Source organism: Mesoplodon mirus (genome assembly GCF_964341445.2).
Source record: "Mesoplodon mirus genome assembly, chromosome: 8".
NCBI classification, from domain to species: domain Eukaryota; kingdom Metazoa; phylum Chordata; class Mammalia; order Artiodactyla; family Ziphiidae; genus Mesoplodon; species Mesoplodon mirus.
In genome coordinates, this window is record NC_138984.1 from 100,367,942 (window position 1) to 100,387,209 (window position 19,268).

Consider the following 19,268-nt stretch of genomic DNA (forward strand, 5'->3'; position numbering starts at 1 on the left):
TGGAGCCGTTGAGTGGCCGACCTGCACCTTGAACCCAGGTCTGTCACACTCGCAGCCTATACTTTCAACCTGTGTGATCATTAGCTGTTAGAACGCAGGCCACTGTCCACTACTATGGCCACTTTATATAGATTCCAGAGTCTGGCCACACCCAGGGCTCACTGCATCTTGAACACCCCATGCGTTTGAGAGGATGCAGGCACCAGGGTAGTGGAAGCCAAAGAGGGTGAAGTCACCATCCCAAGTTCACCTGCACTGGTTTGTGGTGGGGTTAAGACAGTGGTTGGAGAGGTGGCATGGGCTTTAAACCTTACACGGGGTTGAGGCCATCTCTGCTGATGAGGGCTGTGGCCCGGGCCTCTCCGACTGGGCCCTGGGTACCTCCCCTGGCTGACTGCACTGACTGGCAAGGCCCCGTCATAGAGAGCCTCTCCAGGGAATCCTGAGCCCTGAGATGTCAGGTCTCAGAACAAGACAAATGGCCTATCCAAGTGGTCACAGCCTGGCTAGACCAAGGGCTTGCTCCAGGGAGGCCAGAGGAAGTCTGGGCAGGGTCCTGCTGTGGTACAAGGGTCCCTGAGTGGAGCTAGTTGGCTCAGGAGACGTCAGAAGCCAAGTCAGAGGAGAACTCCCACCCTCTGCTCAGGGAGGGCCCCACTCAAGGGAGCTCAAAGGAGAACCATGGGGCCCCTGGGCAGGAGGCAGGGCAGTGAGAGGTCAGCCTTTTATCTGGGTAGACAGTCAGGCCTCTGTTCCCAGAGCCCCAGGGCAAGGAGGGCAGGAACTCAGATAACTGTGCCTTCAGGGCAGTGTGACCCCATGGCTTTTACCAAAAGCACAGAGGATGGTGAAGATTTGGCCATAGGCCGGAGCCTCAGGAAATAAACAGCCCTGAAGTGCCCTTGTGCGGGAAGCACAGCCTTCCAGGGTGTCTGAACTAGGAAGGGAAATCATGGATTTCATCTGCCTTTGACCGCATTGTCCTCAAAGATGTGTTCTGACTTTCTCTAGTATTGTTTGCTTTTTCAGTGAGTGACAAACATCATTTCACTCAATTGAGTTCTTTAAAAATAGCATGTTCCAGAATATCTTTTCAGAAGCTCCAAGATTCTTAATAGGAAATGACCTAGGGGTGGTGACCAAAGCCTGATATAAATAAGTGTAGTTTAAAAGTGCATTGGAACCAACTTCTTTTACTCCTGTGAAAGAGAATTTTGTTCCCCTTTGAAACTCCCCATTTCCTACACATACAAATGGTGGCGGTGAGCAGGGCTTAAAAGACAGCCTCAGGGTTGGAGCATCTGGGTTCAAATAACAGCCCTGCCACTCCCAGCCTGTCCTGCATCTGGAAGATGGAGGCTCCATCCACAGACCCAACTCACAGTGGGGGATGAGGGTGACGAGGAACAAACACTTCGAACCAACATTTGCTCAGCGTGTATGACACACCAGACCATCCATGCTCACAGCAGGTACCCCGTATACTTGCAGTACTTTTTGTATTTTTACATCCTTGCAACTTGTCTTGACTTAAGTCATTTCCCAGAGTTAGAACATTCTCAACAATCAGCATTGGTCTGTGACCTAAATATTGCCTGTCTTATCAGTAAACAGAGGATGCTGCAGCCATCAAGCCATCACATTACAGACGGTGAGCCCTGAGAGAACTCAGGATGGAACAGGATGCCCGCCATCCAGCAGTCAGCTACTGCAGCCACCCGCAGCGATGCACCCTGAGGAGACTCAGGATGAGAAAGCACAGGATGCTGGCCCCAGAGAGCTGAGGTGCATATCAAAGGAATGATTTCAGTGAGCCCAGACTCTTGCATCTTCCTGTACATAGAAAAGCGCTAAGTTCATTAACATGAGATGTCTGGTTTTCTTTGATTAACAGTAATCTTTTGATGTTCTGACTACCTGGTCTTTTGTTGCAAAAACTCCTATATATCCTGGCTCCCCACCTTGTCTCTTTGGAAAAGTTTCTCAGAATTATCTGAACGCTGTGTCATGGGCTTAAGTCCTCAGATTTGTCCACTGAATAAAACATAACTCTCAACTTTTAGGTTGTGCATTTTTTTTTAATTTTATTTTTTTAAATAAATTTATTTATTTTATTTAATCTATTTTTTTGGCTGCATTGGGTCTTCGTTGCTATGCATGGGCTTTCTCTATGGCGAGCAGGGGTTACTCTTTGTTGTGGTGCATGGGCTTCTCATCGTGGTGGCCTCTCGTTGCTGAGCACAGGCTCTAGGCATATGGGCTTCAGTAGTTGTGGCACGCAGGCTCAGCAGTTGTGGTGCACAGGCTTAGTTGCTCCACAGCATGTGGGATCTTCCCGGACCAGGGCTCGAACCCATGTCCCCTGCATTAGCAGGCGGATTCTTAACCACTGTGCCGCCAGGGAAGTCCCGGTTGTGCATTTTTTTTCAGTTGACAGGTCACTGACAACTTCTTCAAGTACAAAGTCTTAATTCAACAAGATAAACCTATATCTGTTTAAGGAGAAATTCACCATAATTTAGTATCAGCTATCAATATTAACTAGTTTTAGATAGCAATTTATATTTGAGAAGTTATCTTACTTTAAGTTATACTTTAAATATCTAGATATCTTCTTTAAATATCAAAAAGACACAGGCAATTCGATCTGAAACCTGAATTCCTGTGATAAGTAATTTCTCACTAGGAGGATGGGATGCTTTTTATTCCTGTCATGATGTGTGTCTTGCTGCCCCAAGAAGCCCAACGATGCTTTGAGGGCAGGGACCTTGTCTTAGACTTTCTTTGTCTCCTCCTGCATCCATAGGGCAGATGACAAGACGGACACATCATAAGCCTATGAATTTCTGTTGATGAACCACGGATGTACATGGTGGTTAGTAAACATCTGTGGATAAATTGTTTCCCTAATGGAATTATCCATCTAGTTTCTAACTTTTCAGATTTTCTTCATGGACTCTTAAGGTTTGATAAGAACCTCTCTCAGGGAATTAATTGGTAAAGTGATTGACAGCTGGGTGTACACTGCAGTCTGGCTGTAGGCAAATAATTGAACCACAGTGAAGGCATTTTACGGCTTCATGTGATGGAAGTGTCTAATACGGAAAGATCCTCTGAGATGCAAGCCCCAAAGCATCATCACTGACGACGAATAGTGACCGGACATCAGTTGACCGTCCTGGGAGGCACCAGCTAGGAGCCTGCAAACTGGGTTACGTGAAGCCCTCAGTGTCCAGCGATGACTTGAGAGTGACCATCACAAGGGGGCCGTGGAGTGGGGTCACCAGGCCTCTTCTCCCCCACTCCACTATAACAGATGGGTATTTATTGCTTTCATATTTCCAGACTTCATCTAAGAATTTATTTTGTAGACATGTCATTTCTCCTGAAAAGAACTGCAGTGGAGATTTGTAGCTGTGACATCGTTTTTTAACGTGTGTGTTTTTCGGGGTGGGGACCCCAGGTGGGAAGCCACTGATTTGGGAGATTGAGGGATGGCTGGCTTTCAATCCTTTTGGTGACTCTGCAGTCCCAGCATTAGCTCCTCCACACCACCCCATCCTGTCCCCACTTAAGAACCTGCTGAGTGAATTTCCAGGGCAGAAACAGTGCACCCCCAAGGGAAGCAGAGACCCGCACCCCATGCACTACAGCTGGCTGCGTAAACTCTCCTAACTTCTCTGAGCTTTGTTTTATTCACCTATCAGAGAAGGCGAGTGGTGCCTCTTTCTTTTTCATTTTATTTATTACTGAAGTATAGTTGATTTACAGGGTTGTGTTAATTACTGCTGTATAGCAAAGTGAATTAGTTATACATATATATATATATATATTCCTTTTCTAATATTCTTTTCCATTATGGTTTACCATAGGATACTGAATATAGTTCTCTGTGGTATACAGTGGGAGAACAGACTGGTGGTTGCCAAGGGGGAGGGGGTTGGGGAAGGGATGGACTGGGAGGTTGGGGTGAGCCAATGTAAGCTTGTATATAGAGAATGGATAAACAGCCAGTAGTGACTCTTGAATGAAGAAAGGAACTAGATCTGAAAGTGCCTAGCAGAGGAGAACACACAGTGCAGGAATGGTCCCGTGACTGGTGATACTTCAACAAAAGACAATGCTGCCAGCCCAGGGGTGGGTCTGTGGTGGAGGCATTCCAGAAATTGGTCAGGAATTGGTGGAGGCGTTATTCTCTCCTGGTGCCCTGGCAGTGACCCTGAGAGGCAGCTGCCCGTTGCCTCCCCAGGGAAGAGTGGGAACTGTGTGTGGGTTGGCCTCAGCTGGCTGCACTTGCCCGGTCACAGCCCAGCCCTTGTGGGCCTTTCATCAGCAGCTGCTGGGCTGCCAGGTGGGGGCCAGCAGAGGAGAGGGGAGCCGGCACAAGTGGCCCGGGGTGGGGTGGATAAAGAATAGCCTTTTCTTCTGAGGCAGAAGAGTGACCTGAGGGCCACGTGGAGCTGCGCAGAGGGGCAGGGGGTCGTGGGCAAACCCCTCCCAGCACGGGGGCTGCCTCATCCCAGAGGCAGAAGGAACACCTGGCTCGAGGCTGGACAGTGCCAGTGATGCCCAGTGAGGCCCTGGGGGAATAACCCCTTTGAAACCCAGTTTTCATATCTCCATGGAGCTAATAATATCTATTTCTGGAGTAATAATAGCTACATCCAGGTAACATCTTCCGGTTGAACAAGGTACCATGTGTATCCTCCCCGGGTGTGGCCAAGAGCAGCCCCCACACCGCCTCTGCACCTGTGCTGAGATCCACCATCCAGAGAGATCAGTGCGACCTCAGCAGGCTCTTCGTGGCTCCCCCCGGGCCCCTCGCTGTGTGGCCTCTGTACACTGAGGTCCTCCGTCTTTGTCTCTGTCTGGGTCTCTTTCTGAACTGCCTTCCAGCTGTCACCTGGCTATCCCACGGGTACCTGAAAGTCACCTCTGCTCTAGAGAGAATCTTCCTATATCCCTCTTCTTGGTCTTGTATATATAATTGTACAGTGAACAGGAATTGCTTCTTTCATAATGAAACAGGGCAAAGGAAACTTACTCTTAAACTTTGAAGTGAAGAATAGCCTAACTTCCTCGCTTAAAAACGCAAGAGGATAAGAGAAATACAGAGATAGACACAGAGATAGAGACAGAGATAGATAGAGATAGAGATAGAGATAGAGATAGGTAAGATCCTGCCTGCTGCGTGGCCAAGAAAAAGAGAGAGAGAGAGAGAGAGAGTCCTGGGTATCCTCACGCATTTCCTGTGGATTCTCGCAATCTCCTGAGGGTAAAGGCAAAGAGCAGGCACAGGGCAGACACTGCAGCTGCCCAGCCCAGGGGTCCTGCCGTGGTTGGGCTGGGCAGCACTGCTGGGGCTGGGGGAGTGTGCGGATTCGAGATGGAAGCCACGCAGAGGAGGGCCAGGGCTCTGGGCGCTGGGCAGGGAGAGCGGTCGGGCCGTGCAGAGACCAGTGGGCACCCAGCCCCGGGGCCTGGATGGGCTAAGCCAAGGCCACAGGATGGCCGTCGTGGGCCTGGGTGCTCCGCCTTCCTGGTCTCTTCTCCCCCCAGATATTAACAATTGTATTTTAGAGCGGCATTGATATAAAGACAAATGCAAGGTTTAGTCTTAAAAGTTCATTTTTTCCCGTTTGATTTTAAAAGAACCAAAGCTTTTTTGTGGTTCTCTAAAAGCTCTAGGAGTTGTGCCTGATGTGTGAGGTGGCCCCGGCTAAGCCCCTCCTAGAAACACCTGCTGTGCACGAGTGAGGGGTCTCGGCTGTCGGCAATGCATGTTGCCTCTTGAGTTTCTGAATCATCACATGCAAAATGGAGATAAAAATATTTGCCGTAGGGCTGCTAGAGGGTGAAATGAGATAACTTAAGTAGAGCGCAGCCGACTTTCTACGCTTTGAGTCAGGGAGACAGTCGGTCAGGATACTTTACAGAATTTGTAGAAAAGGAAAAAAAAAGACTGTAAAATTAAAAAAAAAATGACAGCTTGGGATTTTCAGCCAAAGCTGAAATGAATTCATTAAAATGAGAACTTTGGCAGAAGCTGAAGGAGGGCCATTCAAATGACAAGTCAGTCCCACGGCACGATGGAAGGAGAGAAGGCCCGGCTTCCTCGCAGGAGTTCGAGCACGGGGAAGAGGCTGGAAAGGGAGAGAAGGGGCCCCTCCAAGGAGAGAGGGGAGGCCCAGCTCTGCACCCATCCAATGGCAGCGTCAAGGGAAAGAGAAAAACGCTGGTGAGAGAGGACACTGAAAGATGGAGCATCTGCGGGCCAGATGGGAGGGAAGGGGCCCCATGTGCACACAGGTTGGGGTGCACAAGGCATGCCAGGTGGGCAAAGGTCAGTGGGCTGAGCCAGAGGCCACTGTGGGCCACCGAGGGGGCAGGGCTTACACAGGATTGGGAGAGGACCCAGGTGAATATGGGACCGACAGCACTCTCTGTGTAGACCAGGCTTGTCTACAATGGTTGGACCTTCACATCCCTCCATCTCTCCCTCCATCCCTCCCTCCGTCCCTCCCTCTGTCCCTCCATCCATCCATCCACCTATCCATCTATCTATCCATCCATCCATTCCTCCATCTATCCATCCATTCATTCATTTTTTTAACATCTTTAATGGCATATAATTACTTTACAATGGTGCGTTAGCTGCTGCTGTGTAACAAAGTGAATCAACTATACATATACATATATCTCCATATCCCCTCCCTCCCACCCTCCCTATCCCACCCCTCTAGGTGGTCACAAAGCACCGAGCTGATCCACGAGTGTTTTTAAGGAGGCTATTCTTCCCCAAGACAGCTGAGACCCTTATTGTTAAGGGGCTGGTGCTCAGGTGAGGCTGGGGGAGCAAGTGTGGTCCTCCTTGGGGACTAGGTAAGGAGACTGAACTGCAGAGAGTAAAAGGTTTGCTGAAAGTCACATAGCTGGTGGGAGAGGACACATGCTCTCCGCTGCTCTCCGACCACCTTGCCCACTCTGATAAATGCAGGAAGGAACAGATGTCTCGGAGGCAGCTGTCCTAGCTCAGAAGGGAACAGCATCCCAGGGCTATTGCAAAGGCAGCTCCCCTGCTGGGTCTGAGGGCCTTGCCCACCTGGAACCCAAGGACCAGGGTGGACTGTGCCTCCTGTCCTTGGTATTATTTTCAGTGGCAAATGAGCAAACAGGGACAGGAGCAGGGCATGCAGAGGGAGCTGGGCGGTGGGGAGTGAGCCCAAACTCACTGAGGACACCCTCAAGCCCTCAGGCAGGGACAGTGGTGAACTCGGACCAGGCACTATACTAGGAGTTTTATCTATGAGCTGAGACGCCAAGGGGCTGGCGCCATGTTCAAGGCCACGGCCAGGTCAGAGCTGGTCCACATTCCAGACCAAATCCTGAGCTCTAAAGCTGGTATTCTAACCTCCTCAACACTAGCCAATTGAGGCCAAGTGTATTTGTACTAAATGTCTTCAAAAAGTACAGCAGGGGGAACTGAGCTTGAAGCCCCTGCTTGCTAAAGGCTGTGTGTATTGTGTACGGTTCCAGTGAGAGTGCCTGGGGAGCATCTCAAGCGAAAGGGCCTTTCATAGCCAGTGGACTTTGCTGCCTGGTGAACACAGAGGTCACAGACCGGAATCCAACACAAAAGGCAGGCAGGCAGGATTGTTTACCCGGTTTTGATCTGGCAAACCACAATTCCCTCCACTTTAAGACACTGCTGAGAATACATGTGCCCATAGCTATGGGTAAAATAGGACGACTCTCCATTCCAGGGTCCAAGGGGGGAGTGCTGGGGCCCAGGGTCAGCTGGCAGCCACATACGTGAACCCTCATAAAAGTGGGCGTTGTATGAAGGAGAAGGAGGGTAGGAGGTCCCAGCTGTGCTCCCTGCAAGTGGCATGCCAGTCTATCCATCACAGTGGAGCTAAAATGCCTCCATCAGATGTGGCGGGTGCAGTGAGATGATGGGGCAACCTTGCCGAGAGCTTGTCCCTCCCAAGGGCCCCCAGATGCGAGCCTCCTTCCCTCAGAGACCCGGCAGGGGTCACAGGTGTGTCCGTTGAGCCCCAGAGAGTATGCTGACCGCAATGTTTTGGCAATAAGAGAAGGGATATGTGGCAGATACAAGACAGGGACTATAATAAAAGCATCATAAAGAGTTACTCATCCCAGTTGTTGTAAATTCCCAGTCTGATAATTCCCACATTTCTGCCATGTCTGGTTCTGGTTCTGACAATGTCTCTTCAAACTGTGTGTTTTGCCTTCTAGTATGTCTTGTAATTTTTCTTGGCAGTCAGGTGTCCTATACTGGATAAAAGGACCTATTGTAACGGGGTGGCGAGGTGTGGGGGAGGGGAAGCACCCTATGGTCCTAGGATGAGATCTGTAGCCCATCCCTCTGGAGTGTGGACTTCACAAGTGTTCCTCCGTGTTTTTCTCTCCTTGCAGGTGGGCCCAGATGGCTACAGTGAGCTGGAGTTGGGTATTTTCCTTCCCCCAGGTCAGTTATGCTCTGATAGTATCCCATCGGGTTCGGCTCTGGTTAACTAGCTTCCCTGAGGCCAGGCTTTGGTAAGAACAGGTGCACTGGTCCCTTCCTTCCTGCCGGAAACTCAAGAAGACTTTACTCTGATATTTACTGTGGGCACCTGCTCAAACTCCAGGAGGTGGATCTCACAGTATTGTGGGGGGCTCCCAAGGACTAGGCTCCCCCTGGAGTTTTTAACTCTCAGAGGAGTCCACGCTGAGTCTCCAGCAATTCATCCGTCCTAAAGAGTCATGAATGAGAGCTGCAGAAGATGTTGGGCCAGGAGCAAGGGCAGGGCTGCAGAGTCAGGCAGGTGGGCAGCCAATGATGCTCTGACACCCATCCCCGGGCGAGGCAGGTGGGTGGCCGTCTGTGAGCGCAGAGAACCAGAACACAGGCTCTCCGGTGGCTGGAGGGAGGGTTGGGGGAAGCTGTGTGAGGCTGAGTCTGACTGTGAAGGGACCTAGCATCTTGGGCTCAGGCTCTTGCTGGGGTGAGAGAGAACCGGCCCTTGACAGTATCTGCCATTGGCTAAGATGCTGCATACTAACGTTCTTTCTGAAAGGATGTACCCAAATTAAAATGTATAATGACTAAGGGCAGGAAGTGGTGTTCCTGCAGAGTTTCAGATTACATAATGATCTGAATGAAGCCCTAAGCAAAGATGGGGGAGGGCGGGAGGGGGAGGGGAGGGAGGGAAGGAGGAAGAAGATGAAATACCCAATCAGTGCTGAGCGGGAAGGAGAGCTAGGCGGTGATGGCTGGCGCCTATCAGCATGTTCTGAGAATCTGGTTTGGTTTGACTCTTTGTCCATTTCAATTTATTTTATACTGCCCTCCAAGTTTTGGAATAGGAGCTATTGAGCAGATGATTTTTAAAAGGGGCCTTTGGCCTTTGGAGCGGACATGGGCCTGGAAGTGTTGGCCTTTGGGTTGTCTGTGCAGCCACCTGTTCGTGTCCAGGTTGCTGGCTGAGCACCTCTCTGAGCTAGGCCCCAGTGGCGGGGGGACAGGTGGGGTCACAGAGCTTCTTGGAAGTCAGAATTCCTGGAAGGCGACAGACTCAGAAATCTGTCGGGGCTGCAAAGTGTCCCCAGGGCCAGGGTGGGTGGTTTTCTAGTGTCAGGAGGGCCCAGGGAGGCCTTAACTGACCAGTAGGTGTATGTGTGCAGGGGGTGGTACCCAGAGAGCCCAGGGGCCTGAAGTGGGCAGGCGTGAGGGTGAAGCTGGAGGGACAGGGCGATCCAGGCACAGAGAGGGGCCCTAGGGGATGCCAAACTGAGCGAGCTGTGGAAGGCAGGGTGGAGGGCACCAGGTGGCCCAGTGTGGGTCAGGCCCGACCCCAGAGATGAGGGTGATGGTGGGCAGCCACGGGCCAAGGTTAGACCACAGGCCTGGCTGGAAAACTGGAGTCGTTAGCGGGCTCTGAGTGTCTGTGCAAAGCCATAGCCATGCTTTCCTGGGCACAGTTCTCACGGTGTGTGGGCAGCAGAGGGCCCCACCTGGCACACAGGGCCAGCAGGCCCACATGCACCCTAACGCCCCCCCACTTAGTTTGGCCTCTGTTGCTCTGGGGTCTCACAGCCTGTGTCTACAGCCTGGCTGTGCCCTCGGGACCTGGGAGCTCTGGGGAAAGTCATCATCCTCCAGCCTCCAGGGCTTCATCTGCAAAACAGGGGAGAATATGCCTGTGAGACCAGGCTGTAGAGGAGTGACCCATGCAAGGCTGGACCACAGGCCTTGGCATAGAGGTACTGACGTTGCTCTTACATCATCCAAAGCAAACCCAGCTGCCGTCTGCTAGGGAGACTCTGGAGATGACTAGCACCTGCAGGCCAGGTTTGCTTTGATGAGTTCTCTTAACAACAGCCGCAAATAACACTATCGCTGGGTGCAGTGCCAGGTCCTTAGTCTCTCGTTCATCACGTGACTCCTGCCAAGTCGCTGTTACCCTTCCCACTTACAGATGAGAAAACTGAGGCTCCGAGGTGCTGTGCACCTCCCCAAAGCCAGTAAGTTTTGGGGATGAGATCACATCTGGTCTGACTCCACAGCACAGCCCAGTGTGGGGGTCTGGTCCACCCTCTTACTCATCATGAGAGAAAGGACACATCATTTAACTTCTGGGTCGTGTTTCCTCACTGGTTAGGGACCTGGTAGGAAGTGGGCAAAGGCCATACAAGGTATTTCCCAGCAAAACAAATACATCTTACAGAGGTACAAAAACACGTGTAATTACAGGGGCACACTCAAAGGTGACAACATGGTTTACTCATCAGATTGGCCAAGATAAAAACCACACAGTGTGAATGAGGATGTGGGGAAATAACAGTTTTCACTGGCTACCGGTAAGTGTTAGAAATTCATGTGACCTTTTGGAGGGTAATTTTTCAGTATCTACTAACATTGTAAATGTACATACTCTTGGTCCCAGAAATTAAATTCTGGGGGAATTTATCCTAAAGGTATACAAACACATGCATGCAAAACCCTACTTACAAGGGTTGTCATGGCACTGTGGTTAAAAAAAGAAATCAAAGACTGTACACAACCCAAATGTCCATTTGTGGAGGAATTGGTTAAATAAAATAACCAATTCATTTATAATATTCATGCTGTGTAGCCCCAGAAGGATGAGTCTATATATGGTGATAAGGTATAATCTGTAGGATATAGTCTTATGAACAAAAAAGATGAAGTCGAATATGTGTTTCATTTTGCCAATGAAAAATTAATTGTATTACATATAATACTTCTAGAAGGAGTCTCATAAATGAATAAAGTTACTGCCCTGGAGGAGGGAAGAAAGTTATTCTTTTCTATTATGAACTCTTCACGCATTGTTTAACTTTGTTTGGTTTGTACCTTGTGCTGACTGGGCCTGTTGTGTTTGCTCACTCTTTGATGGACTGTATATCTGCCACCCAAAGAGGCAAACTGACTTTACTTGCCAGCCTCTCTGCGCTAGTGAAGGACCTCTCTCTCTCTCCCCATAGTGGATGGGCGGATGCGTTCTCACCAAACACAGAACACCTCTTACCCCTCACTCCTGTTTCCCAGAGGGCACTGCAAGTCCCCAGAAATAACTGCGCAACTCTGGGCACCCTTGGAAGGTCCGGCTGCTGGCTGTGCCGAGGCCATGTGACTCCCAAAGCCACGGATATCTGGAGGGGTTGCGCAATGGCTGTGATGGAATGTCATCTGGCACTGAACGAAACCCTCCCTGCTTTTCCCAGAGGTGGCACATTCTATATAAAGCTGCCAGACCTGGCCATCTCCTTGCTGAGGCTGACCGCTTCCCTCCAAGGGCAAGGCAATGGATTTCCGCACAGGACTCCTCCGCAATACCTGCGGCCTTTGGGCTTATGGGAGTTGGCTGAACCCATAAGCCCAAAGGCTAGGCTAGGGGAGGCCTGGCCGGGAGGGAACAGAGGGTCCTCTCTGTTCTAACGTCTGGTTCTGAGGGGCAGTGATGTAAACTGAGACAGGATATAGACACATCCTGCCTGAGTCGGCAGCACGAAATAGGGCCCCGTGGTTCTCCCATGGCAGAGATCCTGCCAGAAAGTAAATCCTAAGGGTAATCTGGAATGGTATGCAAGTAAGGGCTGCATCCCCATCAGTTCCGCAAGGGAAGTATTTGCAGTCATTGGTCAAGGTCTGAAACTTGAATCCTGGAGAACTGCTGTAGAGGGAGGAGGGGGCAGGGGGGGTGCGGTCGGGGGCAGGGCAAGGCTCCCTGAGCAAGCCTGTCCTCTCCAGACAGGAATGGCTGTGGGCCTGCACTTCCTCGGTGCCCGAACTGGAATAATTACAGTGCCTTGTCGCCTTAACCCTGGTCCCGACACACACACACACACTCACTCACTAGTGTCTGACTCACCCTCACACACACATACACACACGTAAACACTAACTCACACAAGCTCATGGATCCACAGTATGATGTAAAATGAAAATAAGGATGCCCGACATTTATCAAGCACTTAACATGTGTTCACATCTGCACTGAACCACTGACATGCACTTAATTCTCACAACCCAGAGAGGCACACTATCCTGCTATTCCCACTTTGCGGATGATGAAACTGTAGCTAAGAGAGGTGGGCTTGCCTCCTTGTAACAAGAGGTCCCGATGCAGGCAGCAAGGCCCTGACTCCACAAGGAGCTCTGTGCACACCCAGATGGCACCGAGCACCTCAGCCACCCGTCCACACGTGGCCATGTCCACACAGAGGCGCAGAGCATGCAGATACAGACCCAGCCCCGCTCACCCAGGCTCAAGTTTGCCGCCTAAGGCCACACAACCTTGTTTTCTTTTAAAGACGTATAAACCCATATCATGATCATATTATTTACGTAACGTGATTACATTATAGACTCAGAATGTCTCCTCTCTGACAGTTTCATACGATCAGACCTAACCAGGGTGGGAACAGGAGGGAATCATCCTTCTTCTTTTTTTTTTTTTTTTTTAAATAAAATTTTACTTCTTTATTGCAAAAGCCCAGTGGCGGGGAGGCCCAGCAGTGTTTCGGAACGTTGCTTTTGAGATTCACAGAGAATCTCGCGGCGATTTCCTTTCCGCAAGAAAGCATGTGCTGGTTTTAGAAAGAAAGAAAACAGCCTCTGAAGAATTGCAACCGCTCAAACGGTCAAGGCGAGCGGATCCCTGCAACATGGGCGTGGGCGTGTGGCTGGTTCCCGCTCGGCCCGGGGAGAGAGTCGGGAAGTTGGCGGAGTTAACTCAGAGTTTCTGCGGACGCGCCTCCACCGTCCTGCCCGGGCAGCTCCGGCAAACAACTTGTGCTTTCTCTCTGCGCTGCTTACCGATCTACCTCTCCCCCTTTATCCTCTTAGGGGAAAAGTTCTGGCCACAGGCACATCCCCAACAGCACACAAAGAAACAGAAAGCCAGCGGATGGCCGCGGGGGCGGTGGTGGCCTCTCCAGGCCCAGGGCGCGCGGAGCCCGCGCAGCAGGCTCGGGGCTCCGGACCGGGACCCCGCGATTCCCGGGGCGCTGTGATGCCCGGGACCCCGCGATGCCCGGGGACGCGGCCGGGCGGGCCCCTAGTCACCCAGGAGGCCGGGCGCGGCCGGAACCCCGCGGCTCCTTGGCCCCCCCCCTCCCCGGCTCGGCGCCCGCGGACCCGTCCCCCGGCGAGTACTCACCTTGGCGGGTCAGGGGCGGCGGTGTGACCTGGGGGCTGCTCATCGCCGACCAGTGCGGGGCGCGGCCCAGGGGACGGTGGTTGACCCTCAGCAGCCGGGAGGACGCGGCACCTGTGTCACACTCCTCGGCGCGGCCCGAGGGGAGGGGCTCCGGCCCCGAGATAGGCAGACTTCATTTAGTTTTTTCTGCAGACTTGGCTGGTGGGGTTTCCACCCCCCCCCTTTTTTTTTTAACACAGGCACCCGCCCACTTCTGAACTCTTCTGTGCTCCGACTTCCCTGCGCAAGAATCACATTTTTCTAACTAGTTTCTGTTTCCATCTGAAGCTACCACATACAGAGGTTGTGGTTGAGATTTACCCCACGTGTGGGCTGAAAAACTCCCAGATGTGACATGATGGCCTGCCCCGCCACCATCCGGGACGGTGATCAAATACAGCCAGACCTGAGTTTCAGTCTTGGCTGGTCCTTATGAGGCCTCTCAGGTCCGCGGAGCTTTTGTGGCCTGGGAAGAGTTCCTGGCTTGCTGGCCCCTTCCGGCGCACTGTCCCAATCCATGGGCTAATGTCTGAGAAAGAGTCTTAGGAAAAAATATGACTGCTGGACAAAGGCCTGTGACTTATTTGGATCACCTTTGTTTGAGGCTTCCAGACAGAGTAGAGTTTGTGGAGAATTCACTTTATTAGGCAATTAAAAACTCGACATGGATTTTGACACTCTGGTTAGTTAAATACAGTCTACCCATCTCAACCACAAAGAATGGTATGTGATATGCAGCATTAAGTTCTCCTCGCCCTGCAGAGAGAAAGGCAGGGAGCTTGAGAACATGTCACCCTTGTTTTAAATCCCAGTCCCAGGAAACACCCTGTCCTTCTCCTGTCTCATATCTGATCTTTCCTGTGGTGCTTTTCATTGCTGTTTATCTGACAGTCCTCATCTCTGCTGCAATCCCAGGGCACCATTCCAGCTGTCTGTAAATGTGTGTGCTGTCGGGAGTACCCTCCGGATTGAACACAACTCAAGGCTGCCCCCTGGAGGTGTGCGATGCAGGTGCTCTCCCCAGTGCCTCCCAGACTGGACCACTCCAGGCATCTTTATTAGAGCTGCCTGTTTGACACAGTGGGAAACTGTTCCTAATTCTCTTAAATTAGATATTGCTTATAGATCTTTAATTAGACTTCCATGCTCAACATGTCCATGTTGATGTGAAGTGAACTATTCACAGAATGTCTTTGGCCAGGTGTGGAAATTGTGAGTCTCAGTTTCCTCATCTGTAAAATGGAGACAAGAACACCTACATTCCAGAGTTTTAGAGAGACAATGTTTATAAAATAACAGTGGGGCAGAAAAGGCATTTAGTAGAAGCTGGCAGTGATTACTGTAACCGTGTAACATTTTGTTTTGTAATAGATATAGGTCCATGTTGGATAATAGTATCCGCTGTATTCAGAGTTCATAAATAAAACAACTTCAATTATCTGAAATGCACCTGGGGAGCTGAAAGGAAGACAAAGACCCGCCAGGTAACTGAAGAATGAGTCCCTAGGTCATCCCACCTCACTTATGGGAGAACTTCTCAGAGGCTCACTTACAGTTAACCGGCCTTTAGACATAAGCATAAGAGGTTTGTTTAATTAATTTCTTGGGGGTAGGACAGGTTAAAAGCACCAAAAAGTAACAAGAATTCCTTATAGACAGGAAGCCAAAAACTAAGTAACTAACTAAACGACTGAACAGCAAAGGTAGAAATCCAGGCAAACTATAGAGTTCAGATACAAGAACAAAGTAGCATTTGTTATACAACTAAAACATCTTCGCTCCATCCTGAAGTAAAGGATGTGACTTCACCGTGGGGTACCAAGGAGCTAAGGCTTTGGGACTCCATCTGGGTTTGATTCTTTCCTGCCTTCTAACTGAGTAGCCATCAGTATTTTACTTAAATTCTCTGAGCCTCACTTTTCTCATCTATGAAACTGAAGCAATCTGCAAAGTTGTTGTGGGTGATACACTAGACAATTAATCATTAATGGGATAGTACGATGTCTTACTCAGCACATAGAAGTTAAAGATATCGGTCCCCGTCCCCTTCACAGGAACACTTGGTTTATGTTAAGGACCCCAGGCCATTCTGAAAAGAAGGTAAGTAGTATTTAATAGTGAGTAGTTCAGCTAACAGAGACACACTTAGTATATTTTAGAAGATTTAACCATGGAAGCGTCTAATTTTAAAGAAATGAGGGCTATTTTTAAAACGTAAAATAATTATATGAAACATTAGATTATATGGCAAGAGTCTGACATTGAATCGCGGAAACACATTACTAGTGTGTCTTCATGTGTAGGATGTTTATTAATGGAGTAAAGAACTCAGCTATATCTTGTAACAATAAAACAGTTCTTATCTCACTTAATTCCCATAAATAACTTCAAAGAGGATATTGCCACGAGCCCATTTTTAAGGTGAGAAAACTGAGGTTGCGAGCAGTGACAAGAACTTGTCCAAGGCAGTGGAGCTAGGATTTAGACAGTACAGTACCTTGAAAAGTACAGTAGCACAGCACAACAGCTGGCACCCAGGGGCTGGCATCGCCTGAACAGGCAGGAAGAGTTACTGACTGGAGGAGGGAGAGGAGGTGGGAGATGGTAGAGCTGAAGGACTGCCAGCAATAGGAGACAGAGGGCAAGCTGCAATGTCACTCATGCCTGACGCTGATGGCACAGGTTCTCGGTCCTTGCTGGATTCAATTCTATCTACCCTCTTGAAAAAATGATCCACTGATGTCTGGGTAGTAGCTCTTTTCTTCTCATCATAGATGACACAGTAGGACTGGATTGCCTTTTGAACAGCTGCTGCAAGCTTTGTGTACCATTCTAGGTTCGGGTCCTGTGCCTGAAAAACTAACAGTGCCTCCTCAAGTAAAGAAAATCCCTTTGCCATTTCCTGTGTCGTGAGTCTCTTTGATTCTTCACTTACTTCTTCCTCTGTCTCTCTTCATCCTTTCTCTGGGCACGTTCTCATCTTTGAAAGTTCGCAACTTGAAGGTTCCTACGTAGGGGACTTACTGTATTGCAAATACAGTAAGTATTTTTTCGCTTTGGGTCTTTTTCTGGTTCTTTCTCACTGGCACAGAAATAGTTTGACTTATCTGATTGGCAAGTTGGCAGCTTTAAGAAAACTAGACTACGGCTCTGTATATTTTAAGAGGAGTGGAGAGAAGAAACAGGAGTTTGGTTCGGTCACAAACTGTGAGTAATGTGTGTGGGGAGTGGAGTGGAGAAGGTGGGGTGCAGAGAAGCACAGAGAGACCTAGGGTGGCAGGATCTGCAGCCCCCCAGGAAACTCTCCCCTTTCCCAGCAGCACACAGGTCTTTCTGAGGAGAATCTGTCAGTGAGGCAGTGTGAAGGCTGAGAGGGAGGACACCTAATGTTGGTCGCTAACACTGAGCTGCTAGCCCCCTTTGGTCTAGACTTTGCTAAAGGCTGGCTCTCAGTTTGCCCGGCAGAGAGGAGTGTGCCCCATGTTCAAAGTCGGTGAGGCTGCAAGACCCTGAGCTACAGCCCATGCCCCTAACTTACAGGGCGCCTCATCCAAAGGCAGATCTTTACGCATCCATAATGGCCTGTCTCTGGAAGTTTCCAAACCATACCTAGAGAAGAGGGGCAGCATAGAAACCCAGCAGGAATACCAGGTGGTCTAGGATAGTTTGAAGTGACCGTAGGCAAAATCTCATCCATCAGGGACATATCTAAAGGCAACCTGTTATGGGCTAGGATTGAGATGCTAGGAAGCTTCAGGCTGGGAACAAAAGCAAACAAACAAACAAACAAAACGACAGAAAGAAAGAGCACAGAGAACTGTGGGAGTGAGGGGCTGCCTTGAATCTTAGAAGAGTCCATGAAAAGGGCGCAGCCTGGAGGTCAGCCTGTGTAATTCCCACACTGTAGGGAATGTGTGAATTTCCAGGGAAACATATCCCAGCAGGCATAGGGACAGATAGGGACAAATTCCTGAGCACCTAGAAAGTGCCAGTCCTGATGCTACGTGAGGACCTCTCACATGTGATTATCGCTAATGCCACAGCGTCCTTACAGGGCAGGTGGCGCTTTGTTTTTGTTTGTTTTTTCTTTTCCATCTTCTTCATTTCACAGGAGAGGAAACTGGAGACCAGAGAGGTGAAGAAACTGCTCATGCTCACACAGCTACTTAGGGACGGCTCTGCTGTGGTGGAAGGGCTTCCAGGTCACCCTCCTCAGCACCCTTCCTGTTCAACCCTGTGTCCTGGTGACTCCCTGGTTTCCTGCTCAGCTTGATGGGGCTCTTCGTATCGGAGGCCCCAAGACACAAGTAAAGAGGAAGAGAGTTGCTGGACAAGTTTCCAGTGGGTCTCATCAGAACATAGGGAAATAGAATCTTCCAGCACTTAGTGAATTACAAACTTCCAGGGAGCCCTGTTTGGGTCACAGCCCTTTCCCTCTGGATATAAGTTGTTGGTATGAAACTGAACTAAAAAATGGCTTCTCCAGTTGCTCCCAGTTGAGCTCTTGGACCCAATAAGGGAAGAGACAGCTTCCTCCTTTGACTTTTTGTTGTGGCTTTTATTGTCTTGGGCCAAGAGGAGGGAGGAATTCTGGGCATGGAGCTTTGTGACTGGGAAGAGGGAACTGGAGTGGTGACGCTACTTGGCAAACGTTTGCTGTGAGCTCTGTGTAGTTTACCTCATTTAATCCCCAGAGTAATCTCACGAGCGAGGAAGGACCAGGACTGGGAATGTGGCGACATGACTTCTCATTTGTGGCTCACCACTTGCCACTTTGCTAAGTGTCTGTACCTCCAAATTTTCTCATGTGCAAAATGGGCTAGTGATGCTTACATCTGGTGTGCTTCTAGGGAGTTGGTGCAGGTCCCCTTTGGAAGCTCACACATTCATTAAGATAATAAAGACAAAGGACTGTAGAAAAAAATTTTAAATATCATGTGAAGTAAACACACACATAGACATAAGTGTGCCATGATCACCACTAGATATAACTGGTCCACCTCCAGATGGGAATGGTCATGGCAAGGCCCTGCAAACATGGGTAACTATTTATCTATTTCTCCCCTTTATAAGTTTCTTCAGGTGGATGGCTCAAGACAACAAATTTACTATATTTTATACTCTCTCACTTTTGATAGCCCATTACAATTACGTGAAAGGAATAATAAAAGAAATTAGCTTCCTTGCAAACTATTCTATATAGAATGGATAAACAACAAGGCCCTACTGTATAGCACAGAGAACTATATGCAGTATCCTGTAATAAACTATAACGTAAAAAGAATATGAAAAAGAATATATATATATATATATAGGTATAACTGAATCACTTTGCTGCACAGCAGAAACTAACACAACATTGCAAACCAACTATACTCCAAAAAAAAAAAAAAAAAAAAGAAGTTAGCTTCCAAAGTGAAGAGGCTTTAAGGGGGTCCTTCAGCATGTATGAGATTTCAAGAAGCCCAGGAAGTTGGATGGGGTGTGAAGCGTGTTGAGGGGAGGAAATAGGGAGACGGAAGCTCCAGCCCAGAGAAG

The 19,268-nt window shown here is 49.5% G+C and overlaps 1 protein-coding gene across 1 annotated transcript in view; it reads right to left on the reverse strand.

Annotated features, from left to right (window-relative positions):
• GYPC (glycophorin C (Gerbich blood group)) overlaps positions 1-14,163 on the reverse strand; it is a 44,332-nt gene extending 30,169 nt beyond the window's left edge. Inside the window, exon 1 of the mRNA XM_082631102.1 lies at positions 13,692-14,163. Within this exon, the coding sequence (XP_082487228.1) occupies positions 13,692-13,734 (43 nt within the window). The 5' untranslated portion in view covers positions 13,735-14,163. The remainder of the gene's footprint in view (positions 1-13,691) is intronic.
• Between the last annotated feature and the right edge of the window lie 5,105 nt (positions 14,164-19,268).